The sequence below is a fragment of the Tauraco erythrolophus genome, chromosome 1, assembly GCF_009769465.1.
Source record: "Tauraco erythrolophus isolate bTauEry1 chromosome 1, bTauEry1.pri, whole genome shotgun sequence".
Lineage (NCBI taxonomy): Eukaryota > Metazoa > Chordata > Aves > Musophagiformes > Musophagidae > Tauraco > Tauraco erythrolophus.
The window spans coordinates 58,274,674-58,299,905 of NC_141465.1; the positions used below are offsets into that span (position 1 = coordinate 58,274,674).

Genomic DNA, 25,232 nt, shown 5'->3' on the forward strand with positions numbered 1-25,232 from the left:
GTCTTCCTTTCTCATCAGAGGACAGGAAGATGCAACCACGGCCACACAGATTTTCCACATCTCAAGACAACTAGCCCCGTGGAGAAGTAGCATCCTTGTTTCTCGCCAGCTTCCCTCAGCTAGTAGCTCATCAAGCTGTGCCACAGCTCACTGAGAAATTATAGGTTTGACCTGGGAATGAATAGCTGTAGTGTCAGGCCCTGTGCCACACACGAGGTCAGAAAGGTGGGCTATACTGATGCTGATCTGTGCAACACCCAGCGTGGGGCGAGGCTCCCTCTGTTTGCTTGGGGCCCTATGCTGCAAGTGTTGGTGGGCATAATTCAGCTATTTCAATGTTTTCTTTCCAGCTTGCTGTCTGTAAACTACATCCTTGTCAAGCTTTTTAGAAAGATTTTGGGGTAATTTCTGCCTAAAATATAATCATCCCTCTTTAATTCAGGTCAAGACTTGTATCGTTTCCAGGCTTGCTGGAGAAGGGATGATGCCTCCCAGTTCTTACACACAGCAGCACCTTGTGCCGCTGCGCTGTGCCTGCAGCCTACAGAGAGCTGCTGCTGGCAGCTGGAAAGGGATATATTTCCCAAGAAAGCGCAAATTGATGGTTTGCTGCAAGCACAAACCTCCTGAAAGAAGATTTCTTCTGGGGAGCATGGAGATTGGGAAGAGAGGATAAAGATGAGGGAAGTGAAGCGAGTGTGTATGAAGGATGACTGGATGGGGATTAGTTCCTTCTTTGATGATTTTGGAGACTGGGCAAAGGAAAATCCTTAGTTTTCTGCATCCATTTAAAGCTGTCAGGACAAGCAATATGCAAAAGTCAAGCACTGGGTGGATGGGTCCCCTGGGAGAGTACCCTAATGTTTCTGAGAGGCTTATATTTGAATTCAGAGGGTATTTCTAGTCTGTACATCATTTGTGTATTAAAGCTGTTTCAGAGCCCAAGTGGCATCCAGACATTTGCCTCTTCACATCCACTAGCTACCACCACCGTTACAGTGCAGATGGCGGTATGTCTGCCTTGGGGGTATGACTTATAATAGGGACTGAATGTTTGCAGTTGCCAGAAATCGAATTACCAACAGCCAAGGGTCTGAAAAAGTGGAAAAATTAAATAGAGATAAATCACAGAGCACTGATGGCTGCCATCCAAGTAGCCTGAAAGAACCAAACAACAAAGCAGCGAAGCTGCTATGTCAAATATATAATTTACCCTTAAATTAGCCTTCTACCTGCCCATTAAAAATATGTTGTTCCAGAGCTTTATACACAGCTAAGCAAGTTTACATCATCCCCAGAAATAGTGGTTGAGGAGATCTGTGTTACTTTTGTGAAGTAACCGGAGGAAGCACACAGCCCCCATGCCCAGGTGGGAATCCAGGACTGGGTGGTCGCTCCAAGTCTCCCTGTGTCCCTGCTCCCTGCTTTCCTGCAGGCAGAACTGACGCACTTTCCTGGATGGATGCTGGGGCAGCGGCGCTGCCCTTTCCAAGGCAAGGGAGTGGAGACGGGAAGGGGACCCACCACCCTACCCAGCACCGGGGTGGGTTGCGCAACGCGCGTCGTGGCGTCAGAGGCTGCATTCAGCCCGAGTTGAGCTGAGCCCTAAACATAGACGTAAGGAGACACTACGGTGGGTGAGAATCTGCTAAAAACAGGCAGTGTGGTTTTTATATGTTGCGGCATGCTGCACCAAAATTTTGCATCAGAGCCTTTTGATCTTGCAGCGCTGCTAATCTGGGGCTCTGCAGCAATTCAAAATGTATTCGAAAGGTAGCATTCAGATCCAGACCTGCTGTTTAAAGGTAGTCTGCTAGAATAGCATGCTTGATTGCATAAAAGTTACTATCTGATTTCTTTCCCAATATGTGGAGGGTTATCTTCCCAAAAAGAGGTTAGTTAGGCATTGAGCAGAAATCAAAAACCTTTTAAGTCCTTAGATCCAGTATCCTGCCAGTTGCAGTTCTCTGCTCCCCTTCTTTGTAGCATCAGGATCACATCTATTACTGTATTAGAAATTGTAATCTATGGTGAGAAGAATTCCTAGCTTCTTCATTAACCAAACACCAATAGTGCATCAGAAAGAGTCATGCAGGAAGAATCATTTCATGCATTATTAATTCCCTGCAGAGGATGCAAAATTTAAGAGAGGTTTGTCTTTCTGAGTTTATTTTTCTTACGTAGAAGAATGGAAAAAAAATCTCGTTTACCTATATTTGAGTTATACTTGGCTATAAGCAGACTAGCGAGAATCTGTTCTTTCCCTCCCCCCTCTTAAAGACTTGTCCCTGAAGGGTGTGCACCAAAGGAAAAAAAAATTACTGTGACTGTTGCCTCACAAAAGACAGACCCTTCTACTTACTGCTGGTTTCCTCCCCACTAACTAGAGAGCAGCTGCATACAGAAATAGATTCACACTTTTGTTTTGCTTTTACCTTAGCTCTACATCTCTGTCGACCAATCCAGGCAGCTCAGCTGCTGTCACTGTAGCACAACTAATGCATTGCTCCATACCTTGCACTCCTTTTGAGGGTGAGAAATTCAGACCTGGAAAAGTATCTCACCATCCCTTTTTAAAAATGAGTTTAGCTGATGAAAGTATCTCTGGGAAGTCTGAAGACTAAATAAGAATGCAAACACTTACCTGCACAGGTAGTCCTTTCTCTAGAGATAAGGTGTAAAGGGCCGTGCCAAAGACCGTCATGCTCAAGCTGCATTTTTGAACAGGAGAAAGACTTAAGTATCCATTTTTTGTTCACCTGTTACCTTCCCCAAGCTGCACCTTTAGAAAAAATATTTAGTTTTGTTTTTCCTGAAAAAGGGGGTTTATGCAGTTAAAAGTATTTGTTTCTTTCCTAAATAGTCCCCAAATGAGAGTGTACCCTTTCCAGCTGGACATAGCCTTCCCAGGGATATTTCTTCTGATGAAAGGAAGAATTTCAACAAACCATCTAATGAAATTGGTTATCATTGGTTATCTCATGAGTTGAGACTAGACAATACACAGGATGCACATTCCTAAGAGTAAGAATTACTCAGATGTCCGAAAGTCAGTCTGCCTTAAAGAAGAGTGAAAATACTAGAAGCACTGAATACTGAGACAGGGGAGAAGAACCCTGTGGCTCCTTGCTCAGCGTCTCTGGCTTACATTGCCTGAAATTCCAGGTCACCATTAGCAGGGAACTGCTATGGAAGATAAGTGCTTGAAAGCCCCTTGCTAAACAGGGACACTACATTAGAGCGATCATGTTGAAAGTTCTGGAGGACCAACAAGGGAGGTGAGATGAGAAGAATAGCAAAGTAAGAAAACAGGGTGGGGAGGTCTAAAGTTTGCTAAAGATGAATTTATATCAAAAGAATAAAAAAGCCTGTCTTATATGAATACATCCCTGAAAATAATAAGAAAAACCTATTCATACAGAAGTAAAAAGAGAAAAGAGGTGGAGTCCAGCACACAGGGCAGCCTCTGAAGCAGCAATCAACAGACTGGTTCTATTCTTGGCATTTTATTCTTCTGCACTTCTTTCTCCTATCACCTTGCTAGCTAGTAAGATCTCTTCAGCAGATGAGTAGCTGCGAGAGCTGTGTGATTTATAGAGCAGCAGCAAAAGCTCCAGTTCTCACCTGGGATGCATAACTATACTGTCGTTCTTTTAGAAACGATTATGTCTTGCAGTTTGCTTAAGTTTGGTGTCAGTTACGTGCGTGTAGGTACATAGCGACACCAAACCCAATTGCCACAATTGTCTTCACCTTCTTCCGCTCTCAGGATGTGTTCGTCAATTAGAGCGTGCAATGATATCTCAATATTTGTGCTGAGAAGTCGCAGTTATTCCAGCGGCATTCACAATATGAGAAGAATTTAAACACTCCCTGCAAGACTCCTTATCTTTTTCCAGCGTGAAGTTTCTTTGTGTTACCCAGCTATCTGTGAGCCTTTGGCAAGATCCTCCTGGAAATTCTCAATCTCTTTTTTTTTTCCTAATCTTGAGTACAGTGAAAAACAGTGAGTCATCTGCACGCGTGCCCAGTTCTCTGATTTTTCTCTCATTCTCTGTTCATTATTAGTTGAAACTGAATGCTGGGATTCAAATCACCTAATTTTTGAGGTTTATAATGCAGAGGTTTAAATCTGAGTCAGTGTCCCCAAGCTCTTTTTGCAGTCTGTGGAGAGGAATAAACAGTTGTAGGACATGATTCATCTCATCTTAAACTAGATTTGTGAAACAGGTCAGATGAATCATAGATTAGAAGCCCTCTACAGACCTAAGCTTGCTTAAGCATGAAAGAGAAACAGCCTAGTGTCAGATCTGGAGAAAAGGAAAAAGTAAGCCTATGCATCCTGATTCTTGGAGGAGTGGGAAAGGATGATGACATTGCTACCCAAGGTCGTTTATGTTCCCTTACCATAACCTTGATAACATGCCAGCTATAGTTTAGCATGAGCCAGGACAAGCAGTTACAGCAGCAGACCTGCGTAGAAGGAAGAGAGAGTGGCAGGGATGTGAGGGGAGACCAGCCACCCCACTGGGTGATCAGAAACCAGGTTAGCTGTGACTAAGCTGACCCTAAAGCTGCACGGCTGGTGGGAGGGGCAGCCCTCACCTCTCGTGTCTCCTCCACCCCAGCTGCCTGCTCCTGCTGCCTCCCCTCTGTCAGCTCTGCTGCCAGAAAGGAGGGGTGACTCGCTGATCCATGTGAAGACTATCTCCAAAAAAGATAAAAAGGAGAAGAAAAGGTTGATTGAAGGCCAGATCTGAGAGCTGCTCAAGCTCGATGCACGGGTGCTAGGACTGACATGAGGGAAAATGCATAAAACTTCTGGGGAAAAGGAAGGTAGTGCTTGCAGAAGTATGTCTTATGGATAGTTCTCATGTCTAGAACAAAAGATGTTGTATTTTAGACTACTCCAAGTGATTCTTGCTGGAGCTTGGAAATATTGTTCCCTTCTTCTTTGTTTTATTTCCTTTGGCTCTGCAAGGTTTTTGTCCTTGAAGTGCTACAAAGCAGAGACAGTACCAGCCTCTCTGTGTTACCTCAGAGGGCGTGGAGCAGAATATTTGCTGAGGTGTTTTTGTGACAATACCAAAGCTTATTACAAACATACTTCTTCACACTGGAGGTTTTTATTTTGGTGGTTTTGAAATGGTAAGCAGCTATACTCAGAAAATGCATGCTCTTTTCAGGAAACGTGGCAAATCAGAGACTTGTTTTGCCATCACATAATGATTCTCTGGTGTTAAAGTCTGGCCATGAATTGGAAGTTGATTTCATGTATGAAATATCTTGATAGTGTACTGACAAACAGGTCCTACTGGAAGGGATTTTTTTTTTCAGATCTCCAAGTATATATTTGATGTTGGCTTATGAAGAAAAGTTGCTGCATGGCAGACTAGGACATGCTGGTTGCACTCTGAGTTTTGACTAAAACCTTTGGTACTTGCTGTAAAATAGCACAGAAGGTCTTAATCTATTTTTAAAAATCAATAACAGCAGGTAAAATTTAAAAGACTAAAGGTTACAAGCAGTTCACATCTCTTGACAATTACATCCACAAGAGAAGTCAAACCCGCACCAATGACGACCACGTGGCCCAGCTCAGTTCTGGGCCACTGTGGGAACTGGGGCATCATCAGCACTAAGCTATTTCAGTCCAAAAGCAGGCTAATTGGATTTGGAGGTTCAGCGCTGTAGCAACTAAAACAAAGTCTGTTCTACATATATTATGGCTCTAAGAGTGCCTGTAATTAAGGTAGCCCTGTTTTAGTAAACTCTTGACTTTCTGAACAGCCTCTTCTTCACTGAAGCTTGTGTTTCTCTCTCCAAAATGAATACATTGGGAACACAAGGGCTTCTTTTTTTATTTTGTAAGGTAAAGAAAGTAGACTTTCACATTAAAGAATAAATAAATAAGAGAGGCTGAGGGAAGCAAGATTTAGGGGTGTAAAGATATGAGCAAAGTAGTTAACTGGAAACTAAACTGAATTTGGTAGGGATTGGCTAGCTTGGAGAAAGTGTTTTGAATAAATAAATTGCACTTGCTTCTGAACAGTAAGCTGTTCATATAGAAAAGAAACTCTGCAAGTCAAGAGGGCAACAGCTCAAGATGAGTGCTGGTGCATGTTTTAGTCAGGGTACATGTTTAATAAAATATTCTGAAGGAGAAGGCTGCCAGCAAAAGATCGCTGTGCCTTTTTTTGTCCTCACTGATACTCTTTCATATGCATGTAACTGTCCTTGATCGTCAAATTAGACAAGTGATTCAATATCTTAACTTTTAAGCTACGCAACCCAAGATCTGGGACCTGATGAGGTGCATCCGTGGGTCCTGAGGGAACTGGCAGATGAAGTTGCTAAGCTACTATCCATCATATTTGAGAAGTCGTGGCAATCTGGTGAAGTTCCCAATGACTGGAAAAGGGGAAACATAGCCCCCATCTTTAAAAAGGGAAAAAAAGAAGACCCGGGGAACTACAGGCCAATCAGTCCCACCTCTGTGCCCGGCAAGATCATGGAGCAGATCCTCCTGGCGACTATGCTAAGGCACATAGAAAATAAGGAGGTGATTGGTGACAGCCAATATGGCTTCACTAAGGGCAAATCCTGCCTGACTAATTTGGTGGCCTTCTATGATGAGGCTACAGCATTGATGGATAGGGGAAGAGCAACTGACATCATCTACCTGGACTTATCCAAAGCATTTGACATTGTCCCACATGACATCCTTGTCTCTAAACTGGAAAGACGTGGTTTTGATGGATGGACCACTTGGTGGATAAGGAATTGGCTGGATGGTTGCACTCAAAGAGTTGTGGTCAACGGTTCAATGTCCAAGCGGAGGCCAGTGATGAGTGGTGCTCCTCAGGAGTCAGTACTGGGACCAGTGCTGTTTAATATTTTTGTTGGAGACATGGACAGTGGGATCGGGTGCACCCTCAGCAAGTATGCAGATGACACCAAGTTGTGTGGTGTTGTGGACATGCTGAAGGGAAGGGATGCCATCCAGAGGGACCTTGACAGTCTGGAGAGGTGGGCCTGTGGGAACCTCATGAAGTTCAACAAGGCCAAGTGCAGGGTCCTGCACGTGGGTCGGGGCAATCCCAAGCACAAGTACAGGCTGGGCAGAGAATGGATTGAGAGCAGCCCTGAGGAAAAGGACTTGGGAGTGCTGATGGATGAGAAGCTCAACATGAGCTGACAATGTGCACTTGTAGCCGAGAACGCGAATCGTATCCTGGGCTGTATCAAAAGAAGCATGGCCAGCAGGTCGAGGGAGGTGATTCTGCCCCTCTACTCTTCTCTTGTGAGACCCTGAGACCCCACCTAGAATACTGCATTCAACTCTGGATTCCCCAACACAAGAAGGACACAGAGCTGCTGGAACAAGTCCAGAGGAGGGCCACAAAGATGATCCGAGGGCTGGAGCACCTCTCCTATGAAGACAGACTGAGAGAGTTGGGGCTGTTCAGCCTGGAGAAGAGAAGGCTCCAGGGTCATCTTATTGCAGCCTTCCAGTACCTAAAGGGGGCCTACAGGAAAGCTGGAGAGGGGCTTTTTACAAGGGCCTGTGGTGATAGGACAAAAGGCAATGGCTTTAAATTGAAAGAGGGTAGATTTAGATTGGCTATAAGGAAGAAATTTTTCACTCAGAGTGCGGTGAGACACTGGAACAGGTCGCCCAGGGAAGTTGTAGATGCGCCATCCCTGGAAGTGTTCAAGGCCAGGTTGGATGAGGCTTTGGACAACCTGGTGTAGTGGAGGGTTTCCCTGCCCATGGCAGGGGGGTTGGAACTAGATGATCTTTGAGGTCCCTTCCAACTCTAACCATTCTATGATTCTATGATTCTAAGATGCATTGGGGATGTGCAAGTCCAGAGCTGAGAAACTGAAAACAAGGATAGCTCCATATACTTTGCAGCACTATACCAGTTTAAATCAGTTGAGGACTCAGCATCTTTTCTAGGAAGACTCATGCTTCTAGCTTTCTTTGAAGTACATTTTCATTTTGTCATTGTGTAAAAACCTTGCTGACTTTTATCTTCTTTAACAGCTTGACTCTGTTAACTTCCAAAAAGCTCTTTACTTGAGTTTCATTGCTGGTGGAGAGTGTCAATATGAGGACACTGTAATGTGTGTATTACATATGTGCCATATATTTTGAGGTTTTAAATGAGATATAAGTCACAGTGTAGAGATAAGCCACTTAAAGGAGTAAATGTCACCCAAGAAGAAAAAGAAACATATCTGCAATTCACAGAATATAGCAATGAAATTTAATATAAAAATCTGTTCACCAGGGAGCAAAAGGAAAAGGCATCTGAAAGGGTAAATAATAGGAATGAGGATATTCTAAACCATCTTCTATTCTGTCTGTAAATGCTAAATCTTCAGATGCTCACTGTGAGCTCTTCTGTCCCCATGAGGCAGAGGGATTTTACCTGGGTCCGTCCTTTTGGTTCTGTTACCTGTGGAAGGAAGAAAACATAACTTAGCTGTAAATGGGATCAAGGCTGCCTTCCTCAATCCTCAGAAAGAGATATGAGAAGCATTTCCACTGCTACTTTTTTTTTTTTCCCCAAAAATATCAGCGCCATTGTGAAACTGGTGTGGCCCTGTCATTTTCCTGCCATTTCTCCACGGAGCCCTAAATGGGCGTATGAAGTTGCCAAAATCATGCTTCCTTTCAACCCATGTGAAGGCGCACCGGTAGATACTAGACATGATGACAGAAGGGGTTCCTAAAACAGTTATTCAGTAGGGTAAAAACAAAGTCTTCCCATAGCAACAAGAGAGGACATGAAAGGACTTTGTCTCTCTGCAGTCAGAGACCTGGGTGATGCGCACCTGAACTCATGAGGAGGAAGAGGGAGGTGGCATCTAATTTCCAGCAAGCGTATGAGGAGATTTTGTATGTGTCTATTATTGTATTTGCGATTCTGAAAACATAAAGCCTCCTCAGTCAATAATCTGGAGGACATTTTACCCACGGGAAGCTGAGATAACCGTTCTCACCCTGGTAACTGGCTATGGATCCCACTGCTCTCGTCCTGCTGCCACTACTTCCTAAGGTTACTCTTCTGACAAGTTCATGGGAGCTTATTTCTTTTCAAGCCCTGTGCCTGCTGAACGAAAAATATCAAATATTATATAGCAAAGCACTACTTGCATGTTTGGAAAACCCAGAGTGTGCTATGTCTGTAGGAATTGTGCTAATATGGGAGCGTATTTAAATAATGTCCTACCTGGTGGTGCAATTTGCAGAGTCACGCAGGGGCGTGTCTGTGGCTTTACATGGACTGCCTCCTTTTTGTACTGCTGTTATGTCCCGGTGCTCTGGCGACACTGTTCTTACCCTGGAATTTTGCTTATTTTGATTAACCAGTACTCAAGAGCTACTGGAGTGTTTGTTGAATTTAATGAGTTAAAGGATCAGTGGATTAGATGACACATTTCTCTTGTACAAGTAGAAAGTAACTAAGTTGGATTGCTCAGTTTCCAAGAGCAAATTTCTTTTTCATTTTACTCTTCCACCTCTGAGAGAGAAAGCATCCCTCAGAAAGCTGAAGTATTTTTTCCCCATTTCTCTTAGTACAATAGGTTAAGGCTATGTCATTAAGAAATGGCACCATGAAACACCTTTTTTACAATAGCTGTTTGAGCAGACAATGTCCAAACCAACCTGAGGAAAAAAAAAAAAGGCATGAATTACTAATATTTGTCCAATGTGAATTTCTGTTTATGTTGTGAACAGTGATGCAGAGCTCTTTTTTCACTTAGTAGGCTGGAGGACACATAGAGGCTGCTCACAAAGGCTAACTTTAGGCACAGGAAGCTAATCTCTTTAGACTGCCTTTAAAGCTAGTGGCACTAGAATGGATGACTCAGAGAAGGAGCAGCTGAATTTAGGTGCTCTCCCTTGCCTGCTGGAAGGCCGTAGACCAACCAGTCTAACTGAAGTTATGAGTGTATCTTTTAATGACTGTACCCAAACCGTATGTCTTATAAATATGCTCACTATTTTGATCCATGGCAGCGCGTTCACACGCTTTGCCAGATGGATATGTTCCATCTGCCTTTTTCTTCAATGGCATACCACAAGCATCAGCTTGAACAGTAAATCTGTGCTAGAGTGAGCCATGGTTTATTATTTCTATTAACGGTCTACGAAAGTTCAGTGATCTGAAAAAATGCCACAAAATTATTCAGGCTAAGAAACGACAGAGGAGAAGACCGAGGGGGAACTTGTAAGATGCACAACAGGCCACAGTCAACATTTTGGTCCCTAGTCACATATGTAGAATAGTTTGAAGCATTAGAAGCCAAAGTTCTGCAAATTGTCACCATAACCACAGCTGGAATTAAGGGTCAACCAGTGCCATAGGTATGATTACATGTACTAGAATTTTCTGTGCATTAATCAATTTAATATTTAATTCCTGTGAATCTTGGCTGCTAATGCAGAACGGAGGAGATTCTGGAGTGCGTGTGGTGTAGAAGCCAGAGAGGTCATCAAGTGCACAAGGGCAGGAGCACGGCATAAATAGGACACGCTGTGCTTGCTGCATTTATGATGACTGTCTCTCATTGTACAGCTCTATATACAATTGGCTGGTACACACCTTATTTACCTGTGGGTTTTTATTTGTTTTTGTTTTCCTAGAGGTCCTTTTAAAGTAAGCATCTTGTAGTCCTGAATAGCATGCAATGTCCTGTCATCATGCACATCTGAGAAAGACTTGCATCCCAGCCTTCATGTTAGTCCCGGACAATGTAGGAAAATTCTGTTAACAGGAGTCATGTTCTGTTGACGAGGGCTTGTGTTCTTCCACACATACCCAGTTCATAAACTGATAAACCTCAGGTTTATGTTAGCTGCCTAGAAGTCCTTTTGCATTTTCCACTCACAGTGTTATTGTGTAACAGCCACAGTTTTGAGCTCAGCTGGTCAAAATTTCCAGAAGTTCATTCCCCTCCCTTGACAGCCCTATTTTGATTGACGACTTTTGTTTTGGCTGGAAGACGTGTAAGCAGATGAGCAGAGATTGCTGAGAAAGACGAGCTGATTCTGGGATACGTTACTTTGGTGAGAGGACCACAGGAGAAGAGAGATACCAAGCTTGTCTCTGAAGACCGGACCAGCCAAAGCCACTGTTTATTGGTGTCAGCAAGGACAGTGCAGGGACAAAAGGGAAGGAGGCTCCGGTCAGTACTGCTTTATGTCTTCTCCTCCTCACGGTTCATGCTTTTTCTCTCCTGGGATTTGTTCCACTTCATTTCTACCTGCCATCTTACTGACAGAGCTTCTCTAGCTCTGCAAGGCAGCATCTATCAGATGGTAGATATTTGCCTCATTAAGAGCACTTTCTGATAAACATCATCTCTGTTGCACTGTCCAGGTGCTCAGAAGCATACTGAGTTCTTTCACAAGCAGAATGACATTTCTCCTTGCGGCTGTGCACATGTCAAAGTATAACTCTGTGAGGCGGAACAGCAGATGATAGGCCAAAGTCATCAGTGACCCCTGTGGAGATACAGCAGCCAGAGAACAAGGGAGCTGTGTAGAGCTTTTGCAACATGTTTTTGAGCATGAATATGTGACTACTGAGCAATATTTTTTATTATCTTGTCTAGGAATCATTCTTTGTGCCTTGCTGGAGAAGTTGCTGTTCCTGCTGGTATCTTCAGATACTGGATAGATGGGTGGCAAATGGGAACAGGCCAAGCAATCCTTTCTGTAGCCCTCTTTCCACCATGAACTACGAGTTCTCAGCTCCCTGCCCTTCTAGACAGAGTTGCAGTTTTCCCTAGGATGGATCCCCTGCTTGTGTTTCTGGCACAAAAAGATAAAGTAAAAGCATGATGGAAAACTGCTATGACATAAGTAATAAAAGAAAGTTGACTCTGACTTATGATTTCTGCTGAAGTGGAGCTGTAGCTGTCCATAATAATTTCAAGATGATGAGTTAGAGTTGAATGCAGAAAAGTGGTAGTTGGTAGGTGGCCTCCATCTCATCCGATCTAAATCAAACCTGAGTGACGTAGTCTTTGCAGGAGCCTCAACATTGCATTTTCCTGTGTTGAGCTGATCAGTGAATGTCTCAGAAGTTACACACCCTGATCATTCACTGTAGCATCTATCCATTCTTTCTGCTTCTGAATTTTCTTTCCATAGTCAACCAGAATTCCTGTTTCTTGCTTTTGCTGCCTCTGTGATACAGACACAGAAAAAATGTGCAATCAGAGTCAACTGGACTGGGGTGGAAAGCGAAGCAAGGTTACTATAGGTGTATAAAAAGAGGGGTGCTAATAGCGTGAAGAAGCAAACAACATAAATGGGAAGTTGATCCTGAGGGGGAAACTTTAGGGAGTGCAAGCACTTAGGGGCCGTGTCAGGCTCTCCTAATGCTGAGCCTGACACGGGGGCTCACGGTGTCAGAAAGCTCTCCAAAAGCCACCAGTGCCTGTCCTTCAGGTCCTCTGACTGCAGTTGCCATGGCTGAGTGAGCAGAGGGTACGCAGCACAGGCACAGGCACTGACTGTGCAGGTACTCAGAGGTGTCATGTGCGCTCAGCCAGCGTGGCTTTGTGCTGTTCGAATGGCCTTCTTGAGGAAAAGCCAGAAAAACATCATGCCGACCTCTCTGTTGCTGAAAAGATGCTGCACCAGGCAGATACATGTTTGAAAGAAAGCAATTAGGCAAAGCAGCAATTGTAGCACCATCATATACATACCTATTCATATGTGGATAATGGCATGAGTAACTCTAGCTGTCTTTGGGGAAATTATGCTCCTTTTATATTTCATTAACTAATAACTTTCTGACAACTGACTCATCAAATTGCAATAACATAATAGTAAAATATTTTCAAAGTGAATATTTTAGCCAGTGTCTGACAATTATGTACTCACTTGCTTTCATTGGAAAGATTATTTAGATAAGAACAAGGGACACATTCACTAGAAGAAAGAAATATGAGCATGTCTGTCATTCTAGAAGTACCTGAAAGCAAGAAGTAATATAGGAGAAGGAGAGACAAAATGGGATAGAGTTAGAGTATTTCAGTAGTGTTAGCTGCAGATACTCTGTATGTAGATTCTACTCCCCATTTTTGTTCTTTATAGCCTACAGAAAGTCAAAGGAACCAGTTCATTTTGAAAACCTATTACATTATTAAACTCAAAAGCAGAATGGCCACTATTGTCAATTATTAGGTACTTGAATAATTTGAAGTCTAGTGGCAGACAAAGCAAAAAGATAAGAAGAAACTTACCTAAATATTATTTTTGGCATATTTCAGTTTACTTGCTGTTATTATGCGTCTTTATTCTTTTTGCTCATACCTACCCTATACAGAAAACCTTTTGCCATCACTGTTTCTGACAAGATGTTCAAAAATTTTAGTACTCGGACCACAGGACAAAGAAGAAACTGGGTTTCTGTTCACAGCCCTGTTGCTAAGTCCACACACGACTTAGAGCCATGTTTTGGCACTCTTCCCCAAATGGAATGGCACGTCAGTTGGCGCGGAGTTCGCGCCAATGAGACCGCCTCCCTGGAAAAGAGCTGCGACGCACAAATAAGCAGGAACAAGGACTCTGGCCCTTAATGTTTCTGCCCCTTGAGCAAAAATAAAAGTTTAGGGGTTGATTTGTTTGTTTACTTTCCTTTCCAAAGAATGTTCTGATCTTTTGATGGGAAGTGCTTTACAAATACTGAATGATGACATGCTTCCCAAGTAAACAAGTAAATAAGCTTAGTAATGATAGCTTTGCCCCAGTATGCCATTACTCTGGTACAGTCATAACAAAGGATAGCATTTGTTCTGCAAAACTACAAAATTAAGAGAGAGGAGATCACAGAGACATAGCAAAAAGTTAATTCCCAGGAAGGATGAGATCGTACCAGTCAGGCTGAAAAGCACTCGTCTTGGCACACTGGTTATCTAACCACCGTTGTTGTTGGCAATGCAGAAAAGGACAATTTTGAAGTCAGATGAGGGGAGAGATTAAAATTTAGCTTAGTGAATATTCTGAGGGGCCTGCTTTCCTTGCTTGTATAGTGTCATTAGCAAAATCCAGGAGAGTCAATGACGTTGCCACAGTCCATACGGGTGGTGAAGTGGTTCGACCTTGGACTATGCCACAAAGTACTGCAGCTAATGAAAGTCCGATGCCTTCTGTACCAAGATTAATATTTTGTATTAAAAGGGAATCCTCCATTGGCAGTATGCGTGGCTGCCTCCTAAGAAGCTGATCATGCTTTCCCTAATCTCTGTCCTTGATGAGCTGCCTGGAGAAGTAGAGCAACAGCAGAGTCAGCATAAAGCTTTGCCTAGGTCTTTGCACCATTTGTTGTTGCACTAGTTCCTAATAAGTTAGTACAACTGGGTTCTGTGCATCTGAGCAATTACAGTGACGTTCACGTGGTTTTATGTAGCTGCTAGGCCACAAGAGGAATGACATGAACAACTCTCTTCTTTTACAGGAGTTAATAACTTTTACGTTTCCTTACCACTTCCAGATGCAGGACATCAGTGAAATTAAACAAATTGAAGACCTCCTAAAGGTCTATAAGGAGCTTAAGAAATTGTCCAGTGTTATTCATGGGTCAGTGTCATTGAAATGATATGACTTTACAGCCTTTTCGAAAAAATGTGTTTACACTATCTTAAAACTGGACTCTAAGGTTTCTTTTTTTTTTTTTTTCATGGAAAAGGCCACTGAGTAATTTATATAAATTCACTAAGACAACTTCAGAGGACTAATACTGTCTAGGTTCAAAATATATAAAGATTATTAAAGCCCTGTATTGTGTAAAACTGGAGGGAACTGAAGGGACTATTCTCCTGTAAAGGATTTTAATAAGAGCCATGATTGTCTTTTGTTGTTTAGCTTACTGTTGTGCCTGCAGGCCTTCCTAAACTCCTATTGTACAGACACACTATAAAGAAGCATTATAGCTCACAGCCTCAGTTGTGACAGGATGAAACAGTTTAGTGAACATCACTAATGGACCGGGGAAAAAACTAACAGGAAAGATTTCTTATTGCAGCCTGTGTTGGAGCCTGTTTGGCCAATAGTTTAATGTTCTTGTCAGAAAGACTTTCTTTAGTGTGTATGAAGAACTGTATATCTTTAATTATCCTTTCTTTTAAAGGCTGTTTCTTTCATAGGAAGAGGTAGGGGAAGCCATATGCAAGGAAGGGGGTGGCTGTTCCTTCCCATGGAGCGCAGGGGAACAGCCCTCAGGCCGTGAGGTGGGAGGGTGGAGAGGATAGGGCAAAACACAGCGAGGACCTGGAGCCCCAGTCCTCCACTGTAGTGGCCAAAACCATCCTGGGGACCAGGCATCTCTGCAGAGGTTGCCACAGCTCAGGAAATCTGGGAGTCTGTTGAATCATAGAATCATATAATACCAAGTTGGAAGGGACCTCAAGGATCGTCTGGTCCAACCTTTCTTGACAAAAGCATGGTCTAGGCAAGGTGGCCTAGCACTCTTGTCCAGCTGAATCTTCAAAGGTCCAATGTTGGGGAATGTTGTTGAAATCAAACCAGACAGGAAGCACTCACCCACCCTGCAAAGGCAGAGTGAGCAAGGAGAGCATGCTTTTTACAGCCTTCACCTTCCTTTCTGCTGGACTTAGTCACTGAAGGTGGCTCAGTACTGTCTGACTTTTTAAAGTAGAAACACCTTTTGGTCTTTCTTGGAAAACTCACTTTATTGAAGAGGTTCAGGCGAATCCACCTCAGAGCCGTATTGTGCTGGGTCTGGATGGGCTGGAGCTGACAACATCTAGCTGACTTTGAGTCCTACCATGATATGTAGCAAACCAGAAGAGAGAATAACATCAGCTAGAAATTCACATTTTCTTGCTTAAAACATAGCTAATGCTGAAATGAACAAAAAGCCTGGCATGCAATATGTATACTTTATAAAGCCCTTTGCAGAGTTTCTAAATAATTTGGATTGTTTGTGTGTGGATAACTACTGCTGTCCACCGCTTGTTTTCACTCCTAACCCTGTTCGTGGCTGTCATGCAAGGTGAGGCAACTGGTGAAGCAGTGCTGAGAGTGTCAGGAGGTAAAAGCTGAACTGCAACAGGAGGAGAATTTTCAGATCCGATGGGTTTAAAGTTATTGGGGGATTTAAGTAATCTTTCTTATTTTAATTAATTAATTTTGTAGTGTTCTACTGAAGGTCAATGGCTGACTAATGCTTTGGACAAAGGATGCTTTTGTTAGAGACATATTTTCTCGTGAATAAAAACATACCAGCGTTAAATATAGTTTGAGACACTGACACCCTGCCCCTTGCCCAACATCGTTGGCATAGGCAGACTGCTGACTCCCTGCCACCCTGCCCCTTGACCAACATCAGTGGTGTAGGCAGGATGCCACCCGCAGTATCCATGTGAGATATGATCCTCTCAAATCATGCTGCCATTGCTGGAGCCAAGGGGCAGCACGGCTCTCACTCGTATTCAGAAGGCATTTGCACAATTGACTGTTGCTGTCAGGTGACCTGGACACCAACTGTCCCTGGATGTCCATCAGAGCCACAGCATCACTTACGATGCCATGTTTGCCATCAGTCATCGGGTGGGTTCCTGTATGGGCACGCTGTTGCTCATCTTGCCTACTGCCTCAATAAAACTTTGGTCTATAACATGTTGTTATAAATCCATCCCTGTTCAGACCACAGACACTCAACAGATAATCTGGAAAAAAACATAGGGCAGCATATTTGCCATCAGAAACACAGGGAAACATTGTGGTGCCTAATATGGCTTCTCTTCTCCCCATTTGATTTCCAGCTGCTGTGTTCTGATAACAGCACAGAAGAGCTTCCTAAAAGGTAGCAACAGAAAAAATAATAGGACTGGGATACATTTGCTGTGTTTGATACCCTTCTTCACCTTCTGGCAGCAGCATTCCTCATATTTGCTCTGCGAAGAATCAATGGTTTAAAAATAGAAATGAAGGAAGGAAAGAGAAAGAAGAAACTTTAGACCAGCTTCGCCCATAGTTTTCAAAAGCTTGGTTTATTTTTAGAATCTTTGCTTACCTGGTGACATTATCACAGGAGCCCTTGTTGATGTCTTTAAGCGTGTTTTTATATCATTGTAACTAACTTAACTCTGTTTTTGTTCATCTCCTCTTCTCCTCCAGTGGAGTTTTTATACTGTGATTTGGCTTCCATGAAGTCTATACGGCAATTTGTGCAGCGGTTTAGAGCAAAGAATTGTCCACTCCATGTCCTGGTGAATAATGGTGAGTTCTGTTTTTTTCTTCATGTATCTGCAAGGGAAAATGTGACAAATGAGGCGCTCGTGTATCACTTCACATTTCAAATTGATTATGTGAACCATACGGCAGGTTACAATATGCATTAACAGGGATGTTTTCTAGGTGTTAAATGGAATTTTTTTGGAGAGATTGTCAGCTGAGCAGACTGAACACTTCAGTGCCACCCCGGCTTGTGATGTTATTGCAAGTCCTGTTCCTTTGCTGTGTTTTTTAGCTCTCCAGCACTGAAAATCATGCTACTGCACAAGAATCTGAGCATCCTTAATACAAAAAAAAAAAGGAAATCTGTACTTTATGTGTATAGGCTTTCTCCCCCCTTATGTTTTCCCTGTATGAACACATGTGTTTACTGTGGCTTTCTGGTGAGCTGAGTTGAGGGGTTAATCTATCAAATATAATCTAGCAAATTATCCAGTGACCTCAGAGCAGTCACTGCTTAGATCAAGGCGCTGCTGGAAAGTTGTCCATAAAGCTGTATCCTCAGTGGTCAGAGAACAAATTAAAAGGACAACATTTATCTTGCATTCGTACAATTAGCAAATGAATCTCATTACTTTTAGGGATTTTAACTTTTGTGATTCACCTGCTTGCCATCTAATTATGTTTTATAGCCACAGTATTTTTGGAAACCAGCCCATACAATAATTTTCCTCCAAAAACCCTACATGCTCTGCATGCACTTTCCTGACGGGGAATTTTCACCTGTCTATTTAACTAGGAGAAAAAGCCACCAGCAACAATTTAGGCTTCTTTTAGAAGTTTTCTGCTGTTATATGCTGCTGGTCTTGCTTTCCCAATTATTTGCATGTATTTTTATTACGACATCTCAAAGAACGTTTCTTGTTTTCCTCTGAGCCCTTCAGTCCTATGAGGACAAACGTGCTGTAAATAAATGGATTTGTTATGTTCACTGATGCCTTAAAGAGCTCTCAGTAGCAAACAAATATTGCAATAAAAATCCAAGAGTATTTTTTTTCCTGATTGATATGAAACATTAACAAAATGTTCTGTTAAATGTTAGTTTTTATTTGATTAGTCAAAAAAGCCTACCATCATTGTTTTAATTGTGCAATAATTAAAGGTAGTGGATATTTAATCTTGTTTACAAAATCTTTCCAGTTTCGCATGCCTGCTTTTAAAGATGTAGAGTACAATCTGTTACACAGACAGGAACACCACTATTTGCAAAACCAGCATTTTGTGGAAAAAAAAGATTTTGAGATCTATGCTTCCATCAGACATCCTCTGCCCTCCATGGGTTATCTGCATGAGCAAAGCCAGGACTGTGCAGTGAGGGCTTGGGAACATCTTGGGGAAGAAATACAATAGAATAGAATGGTTTGAGTTGGAAGGGACCTTAAAGATCATCTAGTTCCAACACCCCTGCCATAGGCAGGGATACCTTCCACTAGACCAGGTCGCTTAAAGCCTCATCCAGCCTGGCCTTGAACACTTCCAGGGATGGGGCATCCACAACTTCTCTGGGCAACCTGTTCCAGTGCCTCACCACCCTTAATGTAAAAAATTTCTTCCTTATATCTAATCAAAATCTACCCTCTTTCAGTTTAAAGCCATTGCCCCTTGCCCTATCACTGCATGACCTTGTAAAAAGTCCCTCTCCAGCTTTCTTGTAGACTCCCTTTAGGTACTGGAAGGTTGCTATAAGATCTCCCCAGAGCCTTCAGTTCTCCAGGCTGAATAACCTCAAATCTTGCAGCCTATCTTCATAGGAGAAGTGCTCCAGTCCTCGGATCATTTTCATGGCCTCCTCTGGACCCACTCCAACAGCTCCATGTATTTATGTTGGAGACCCCAGAGCTGAATGCAGTATTCCGGGTGGGGTCTCACGAGAGCACAGTAGAGGGGCAGAATCACCTCCCTCGACGTGCTGGCCACACTTGTTTTCATGCAGCCCGGGATACGGTTGGCTTTCTGGGCTGCCAGCGCACGTTGCCAGCTCATGTTGAGCTTCTCATCAACCAGCTCCCTCCCTTCTCCTCAGGGCTGGTCTCAATCCATTCTCCACCCAGCTTGTATTTGTGCTTGGGATTGCCCTAACCCATGTGCAGGACCTTGTACTTGGTTCTTGTTGGACGTTATGAGGTTTGCACAGGCCCACCTCTTCAGCCTGTCAAGGTCCCTCTGGATGGCATCCCTTCCCTCCAGCATGTCCACAACACCACACAACTTGGTATCATCTGCAAACTTGCTGAGGGTGCACTCAATCCCACTGTCCATGTTGCCAGCACAGATGTTAAATAGCACTGGACCCAGTACTGACCCCTGAGGAACACCACTCATCACTGGCCTCCACTTGGACGTCGAGCCATTGACTGCAACACTTCAGTTGTGTGACCATCCAGCCAATTCCTTATCCACCGAATGGTCCATTCATCAAATCCATGTCTCTCCAATTTAGAGACAAGGATGTCATGTGGGACAATGTCAAATGCTTTGGATAAGTCCAGGTAGATGATGTCAGTTGCTCTTCCCTTATCCACCAATGGTGTAACCCCATCGTAGAAGGCCACCAAATTTTTCAGGCACGATTTGCCCTTAGTGAAACCATGTTGGCTGTCACCAACCACCTCCTTTTTTTTCATGTGCCTTAGCATAGCCGCCAGGAGGATCTGCTCCATGATCTTGCTAGTCACAGAGGTGAGACTGACTGGCTGGTAGTTCCCCAGGTCTTCCTTTTCTCCCTTTTTAAAGATGGGGGCTATGTTTCCCCTTTTCTAGTTGGTGGAAACTTCACTGGACTGCCACAACTTCTCAAGTAGGATGGATGGTGGCTTAGCAACTTCATCTGCCAGTTCCCTCAGGACTCGCGGATGCACCTTATCAGGTCCCATGGACTTGTGCACCTCCAGGTTCCTTAGATGGTCTTGGACCTGATCTTCTACAGTGGGTGGTTCTTCATTCTCCCAGTCCCTACCTTTGCCTTCTGTGACTTGATCAGTGCGGCTAGAGCTCATGCCAGTGAAGACTGAGGCAAAAGAGTAATTGAGTACCTCAGCCTTCTTCACATCTCAGGTAACCAGGTCTCCCATTTCCTTCCTGAGAGGGCCTACATTTTCCCTAGTCCTCCTTTTATAACTGACACACATATAGAAGCTTTTCTTGTTGATGGGTCTGAAATAACAGCACAGCTAGGAGGCCCTCTTGAATAAAGGATTTATTTTTGCCCTAGCTGCTGCTGAAGCGGGATGGATGAAAATTACTGTTAAATATGTCTTCTTAATCAAAAACAGTTATATGAATAATATGCCTAATATGATATGAGACCAAGGAACATAGGCCCAAAGCTTCTTTTAAGAAAGAAGCTTAGCACTAATATTTGCCTGAATCAGTCTGTATTTTGTGACCTGAAAGAAGGGCATTTGGTTTCACTCATGCTTGGTTACCAAATACAGTTGGCAAGAGAAATCTGTTGTTTGAGAAAATCCTATTAGAAACTACAATGAAATGAATGGTCCAACTCTGCTTTTTGCTGAATCTTTAACAAAATAACAGAAGCGATCACGTCCAAAGCTGCTGTAAAGACTCCTATATTATTAGGTTAGTCTCCAACCATCACCTGGCAAGCCACCAGCCTCCACTTCTAAAAGGTCTTTCCTAGGTTTGGGTTTTTTTCAGTCCTTTTTGTTGTCTCTTGTAAATAATCTGTAGCATTTAGTTTGGTTACTAGTTTCATAGGGAAAGCCCAAGAGATTTCTTGGTACACAAGAGGAAAATAAACATCCCTAATGGAGGAGAAATGGCCTGGTGCAAAAGCCTTTGAACAGCTTCCCTTGACTTTCCATTAGTGTTGAGCATATCCAAGACAAATGCTGAGGTTCAGGCTAACTGGTAGGCTTCTCCTTTTCCCTTTCCCTTCTTTCCTTTTTTTTTTGTAATTTCTTTCACTGTAATGCAATGCACTAGGGAGGAAGGTTCAGTTCATCATGGACTGCAGGGCTGGAGGCACTACTCACTCAAAAGCCTCGTCACAGTAGCCAACTCCACTGCCTTCACCACATGATCCCTTGGACATAAGCTTGGGTTCTTGGAGGAGGACAGTGCTTATGGTATATCTGATGAGAATGAGTTGTTGAGCATGTTTTCAGTGAGTATTTACACTTTCTGTCAGAAAACTCTCTTGTCAATAGGAAGACATTTTGCATGACCATTAGATGTCTTGCATGGACGTCTCATAACAACATGGTCGATTTTCTTATATCTCAGTATATGCATCTAGAATAGTAGTTTCTTAGTATCACCTAGTACTTTCTTATTTTTCCCAGATCCTGAAGCTCTAGTGTTCTTGATATGAAGAGGTATTTTTATTTTTTAACATACGGAGAAGAGCTTATGGGCCAAGCATCTACACAATACATTTGTAGGCAGTCATGTCTTTTAAGAGTCTGACCCAAAGTCTGTTGGGGTTAATGGAAAGTCTGTTAGGTTTTGAAAATAAGACTTTGTGTGGATCCCATGACTTCTGAATTAGACCATCAGCAACCTAATAAGAATTTTCCTCTCTATCTTCATAGGACTAAGCATTTTGTTATTAAGGACTGTACCCTTTTATTACATTTCATGTAAAAATGCCAAGAACTGTTATGTTGCATTTTTTTTGCACACTATACTAGTATTATTTAATTGCTTTAAATCAAAGCCCCCAACATAAGAAGGACATGGACCAGTTGGAGAGGGTCCAGAGGAGGGCCACGAAGATGATAAGAGGGCTGGAGCACCTTTCCTATGAGGACAGGCTGAAAGAGTTGGGGCTGTTCAGCCTGGAGAAGAGGAGGCTCCGGGGTGACCTTATAGCGGTCTTCCAGTACCTCAAGGGGGCCTACAAGAAAGATGGGGAGAGGCTGTTCAGGAGGGCCAGCTGTGATAGGACAAGGGGTAATGGTTTTAAAATAGAGGGAGGTAGATTCAGGTTGGATATTAGGAAAAAATTTTTTACCATGAGAGTTGTAGAACACTGGAACAGGTTGCCCAGAGAGGTGGTGGATGCTCCATCCCTGGAGACGTTCAAGGCCCGGTTGGATGAGGCCCTGAGCAACCTGATCTAGTTGGAGATATCCCTGTTCCTTGCAGGGGGGTTGGACTAGATGACCTTTGAAGGTCCCTTCCAGCCCTAACAATTCTATGATTCTATGATTCTATGAAAGTCTTTAAAATTGTTTGATATAAACATGTCTATATATTAGTGATCTTTCCACATCTTATGTCCATGAATATGTATCCTGCATGTATGTGAACCTGTTGTGGGCTTGTGTGAACCTGTCAAAAAGCCAAACATTTCAAGATGAATTGAGGAAAGTTCTAACATTATACAGTAATGCAAACTCTGAAATTAACATTGAAATATTATTGAAGATAGATGATTTGGCATGAATTACTGTGCTAGGTAAATAATCAATACTGCATGTCTGACCTAAGATCATTATGAAATTCAGCAGTTTTCCAGGTCACTGGTGATTGTTTTTAAAAAGTATCTCCATCACTTACTCGCCATCTCTTGCCTAGCTCAAGAATCTAGTTGGAAACAAAATTAATACTAAAATCCTGAGTTTGAAAGTGTTGTCCTAGAGCTAGACACCCAGGTCCCACAACAATTTCAGTAATGTTTAGGTATGTAACTAATTCAGGCACTTTAAGAAGACTTACGTGAACATCTAAGGCGTTCAAAAGGAGATCAGTGTGCTAGAGTCACCTCCTCTCTTTTTGTTATAGCTGATTTTAGCATATACATTTAACTTTCTAATTTCTAATTTAAAAGGAAAAATGTGGTTGAATGCACACATTATTTCAGCTGACAAATAAAGGCCTGTTGTTCCATTTCTATGCTTTCTGCATTGGTAATGTGCATGCTCAGCTCTTGGTTTTTAAAATAAACAAAACATATTAAAGCTGCAAATAGAGTATTACATAAACATTTTTTTTAAAAAAAATATAAAGTTCTAGTGCTAAAAAGAGAAAAATGCTATGACAAAGAAAAAAAAATCATTTTCTGTGGGGAAAAAAGAGGAAAGCTGAATAGCTGAATTATAAGCCACAGAAAGAGGAGTACAGTACAAGCAGTTTAGAAAACTGAATCTGACAGAAGGTCAGAAGAATATGTCTTCTAGTCTGCTAATTAGCAATTGGGTGCCAACTTCTTTTTTAGCAAATTAAAGCATGTACACCAGTGTGATTATTTAATACATTCATTAAAATGGTATTGCTGTTAAGATATTATCTTCCTGTGGGTGCAAAAGGGACAGATAGTAAAACACTTCATAGAATTCCACAATCAGTAGTCACTTTTTCATGCCAGAGAGGTTTTTTTCTAACTTGAAGTCAGTTGTTTTCTTTGTGTGCTAGAGATGTTTCTCAGCACCTTGTAGTTAATTTTTTTACTTATACATTGTTTACAATATAGTGATCTTAAAACCAAGAGAGCTAACACCAAAATCACAATATCTTTAGTGATAACAGAATACCTATGGATATCAAATATGCACAGTCTAACTCATTAGCAATGAAATACCAACTGCTTTCTGTGTTGCAGTTCATTGAATGGTTTGTGATTTTGGCTACAGATTAGGAAAGGAGAGGGAGAAAAAGACGAGGACATTTAGTGTATTTCTTGGCATGCACACAAACACAAAAAAAGAACATGGAGATTTCAGGGTATTATTATCCTATTGTAGACAGATTACAGTTAATATATTTCACGTTGAAGCCTATCTAAGCCAATTTAAAATCAGACCTACTGGCTAATTCAGAAGTTCATATTTCATAATTCCTGCACCATCTGAGAAATCTCTGTCTCTTGATAGAATGAGTAAGTTTCTATAAGCTTCTCTCTGTAGCTCCTAGGGCACAATAAAAGCTGTATCAGTAGGTAAGTATCTGAAATATATATATTTTTTTTCTGTGTTACCTACACACAGTTGAGCCATGTGCAGTCTGGCCATAATCCTTTGCAGGGAGTCATTTGAGAATTTCATGGATGCTGTCATGATTGATCACATATTAAATTATTCTTGTGTTTGAGTATTTGCAGGATCAAATCTTCAGACGAAGTGTGAGACTTGAGGGGTGGGAATAAATGGATATATCAAATACAAACAATTTTATAGGTACCTACCTATTCACATTTATTATTGATTAGTTAGGTTTAACAATAGTTACTTACATTACCACAGTGGGATCTACGAAAAGATCCTGTCCCACTGGATTAGATAAGAGCCAGCTCCCCTCTCTGTAGCAGCTGCAGGCTACGCAGACTGTGAAATGAAGAGAAACCCTAGAGAAGTGGAAATTCACTGGAAAAGGCCTTGAGGGCAAGTTAGTGAGGAGGGTTGCTGTTGACGACAGTGGAACTTGGATTTCATCAAAAATAAAGTTTCTCCTCCAGCAGCACAAGAAGGCTGTAGTGAACTCAGGACCTGACAGCTCATGAATCTCATTCCAGTATCTTGATTACAGCATCATGTTTCATCTTTATCCTTCCTCGAAGATAAATTAGAGCAATACGTAAGCAAAGCTGAGATGGAAAAGGTGCAGAGGGACAGGAAGAAAGAGAGAGGAGGACAAGCAGAAGGGCAAGTGGCCCTTTACCTATGTGTAATGGATAATAGATACTAGACATCAAGGGAGAGCTGGGCCTTTGGGAGATGTTTAGAGCTGGGAAAAGTGATTTGAGGTGGTGGGGGGATTGGCGTAAAATGGATATTCCATGAATGATGGGCAAAACCAGAAGATTCATAAGGACACTACCATGCAGCATTAATGTGTTCTAAAATAAGAAGGTACTCTCAGAGACGTATTTTTTGAATAAGCTCAATGCACAACACATGCCATTTACTCAGATTTTTCAAAAGAGGTCATCTTTATAATAGGGGTGACGGGAAGATATGGGAATGCTGACTGATCACATGCTGAT

General features: G+C 42.4%; 1 protein-coding gene across 1 annotated transcript in view; it reads left to right on the forward strand.

Annotated features, from left to right (window-relative positions):
- DHRSX (dehydrogenase/reductase X-linked) overlaps nt 1–25,232 on the forward strand; it is a 180,962-nt gene that overhangs the window by 97,753 nt on the left and 57,977 nt on the right. Inside the window, exon 4 of the mRNA XM_086609650.1 lies at nt 17,171–17,272. Within this exon, the coding sequence (XP_086465776.1) occupies nt 17,171–17,272 (102 nt within the window). The remainder of the gene's footprint in view (nt 1–17,170; nt 17,273–25,232) is intronic.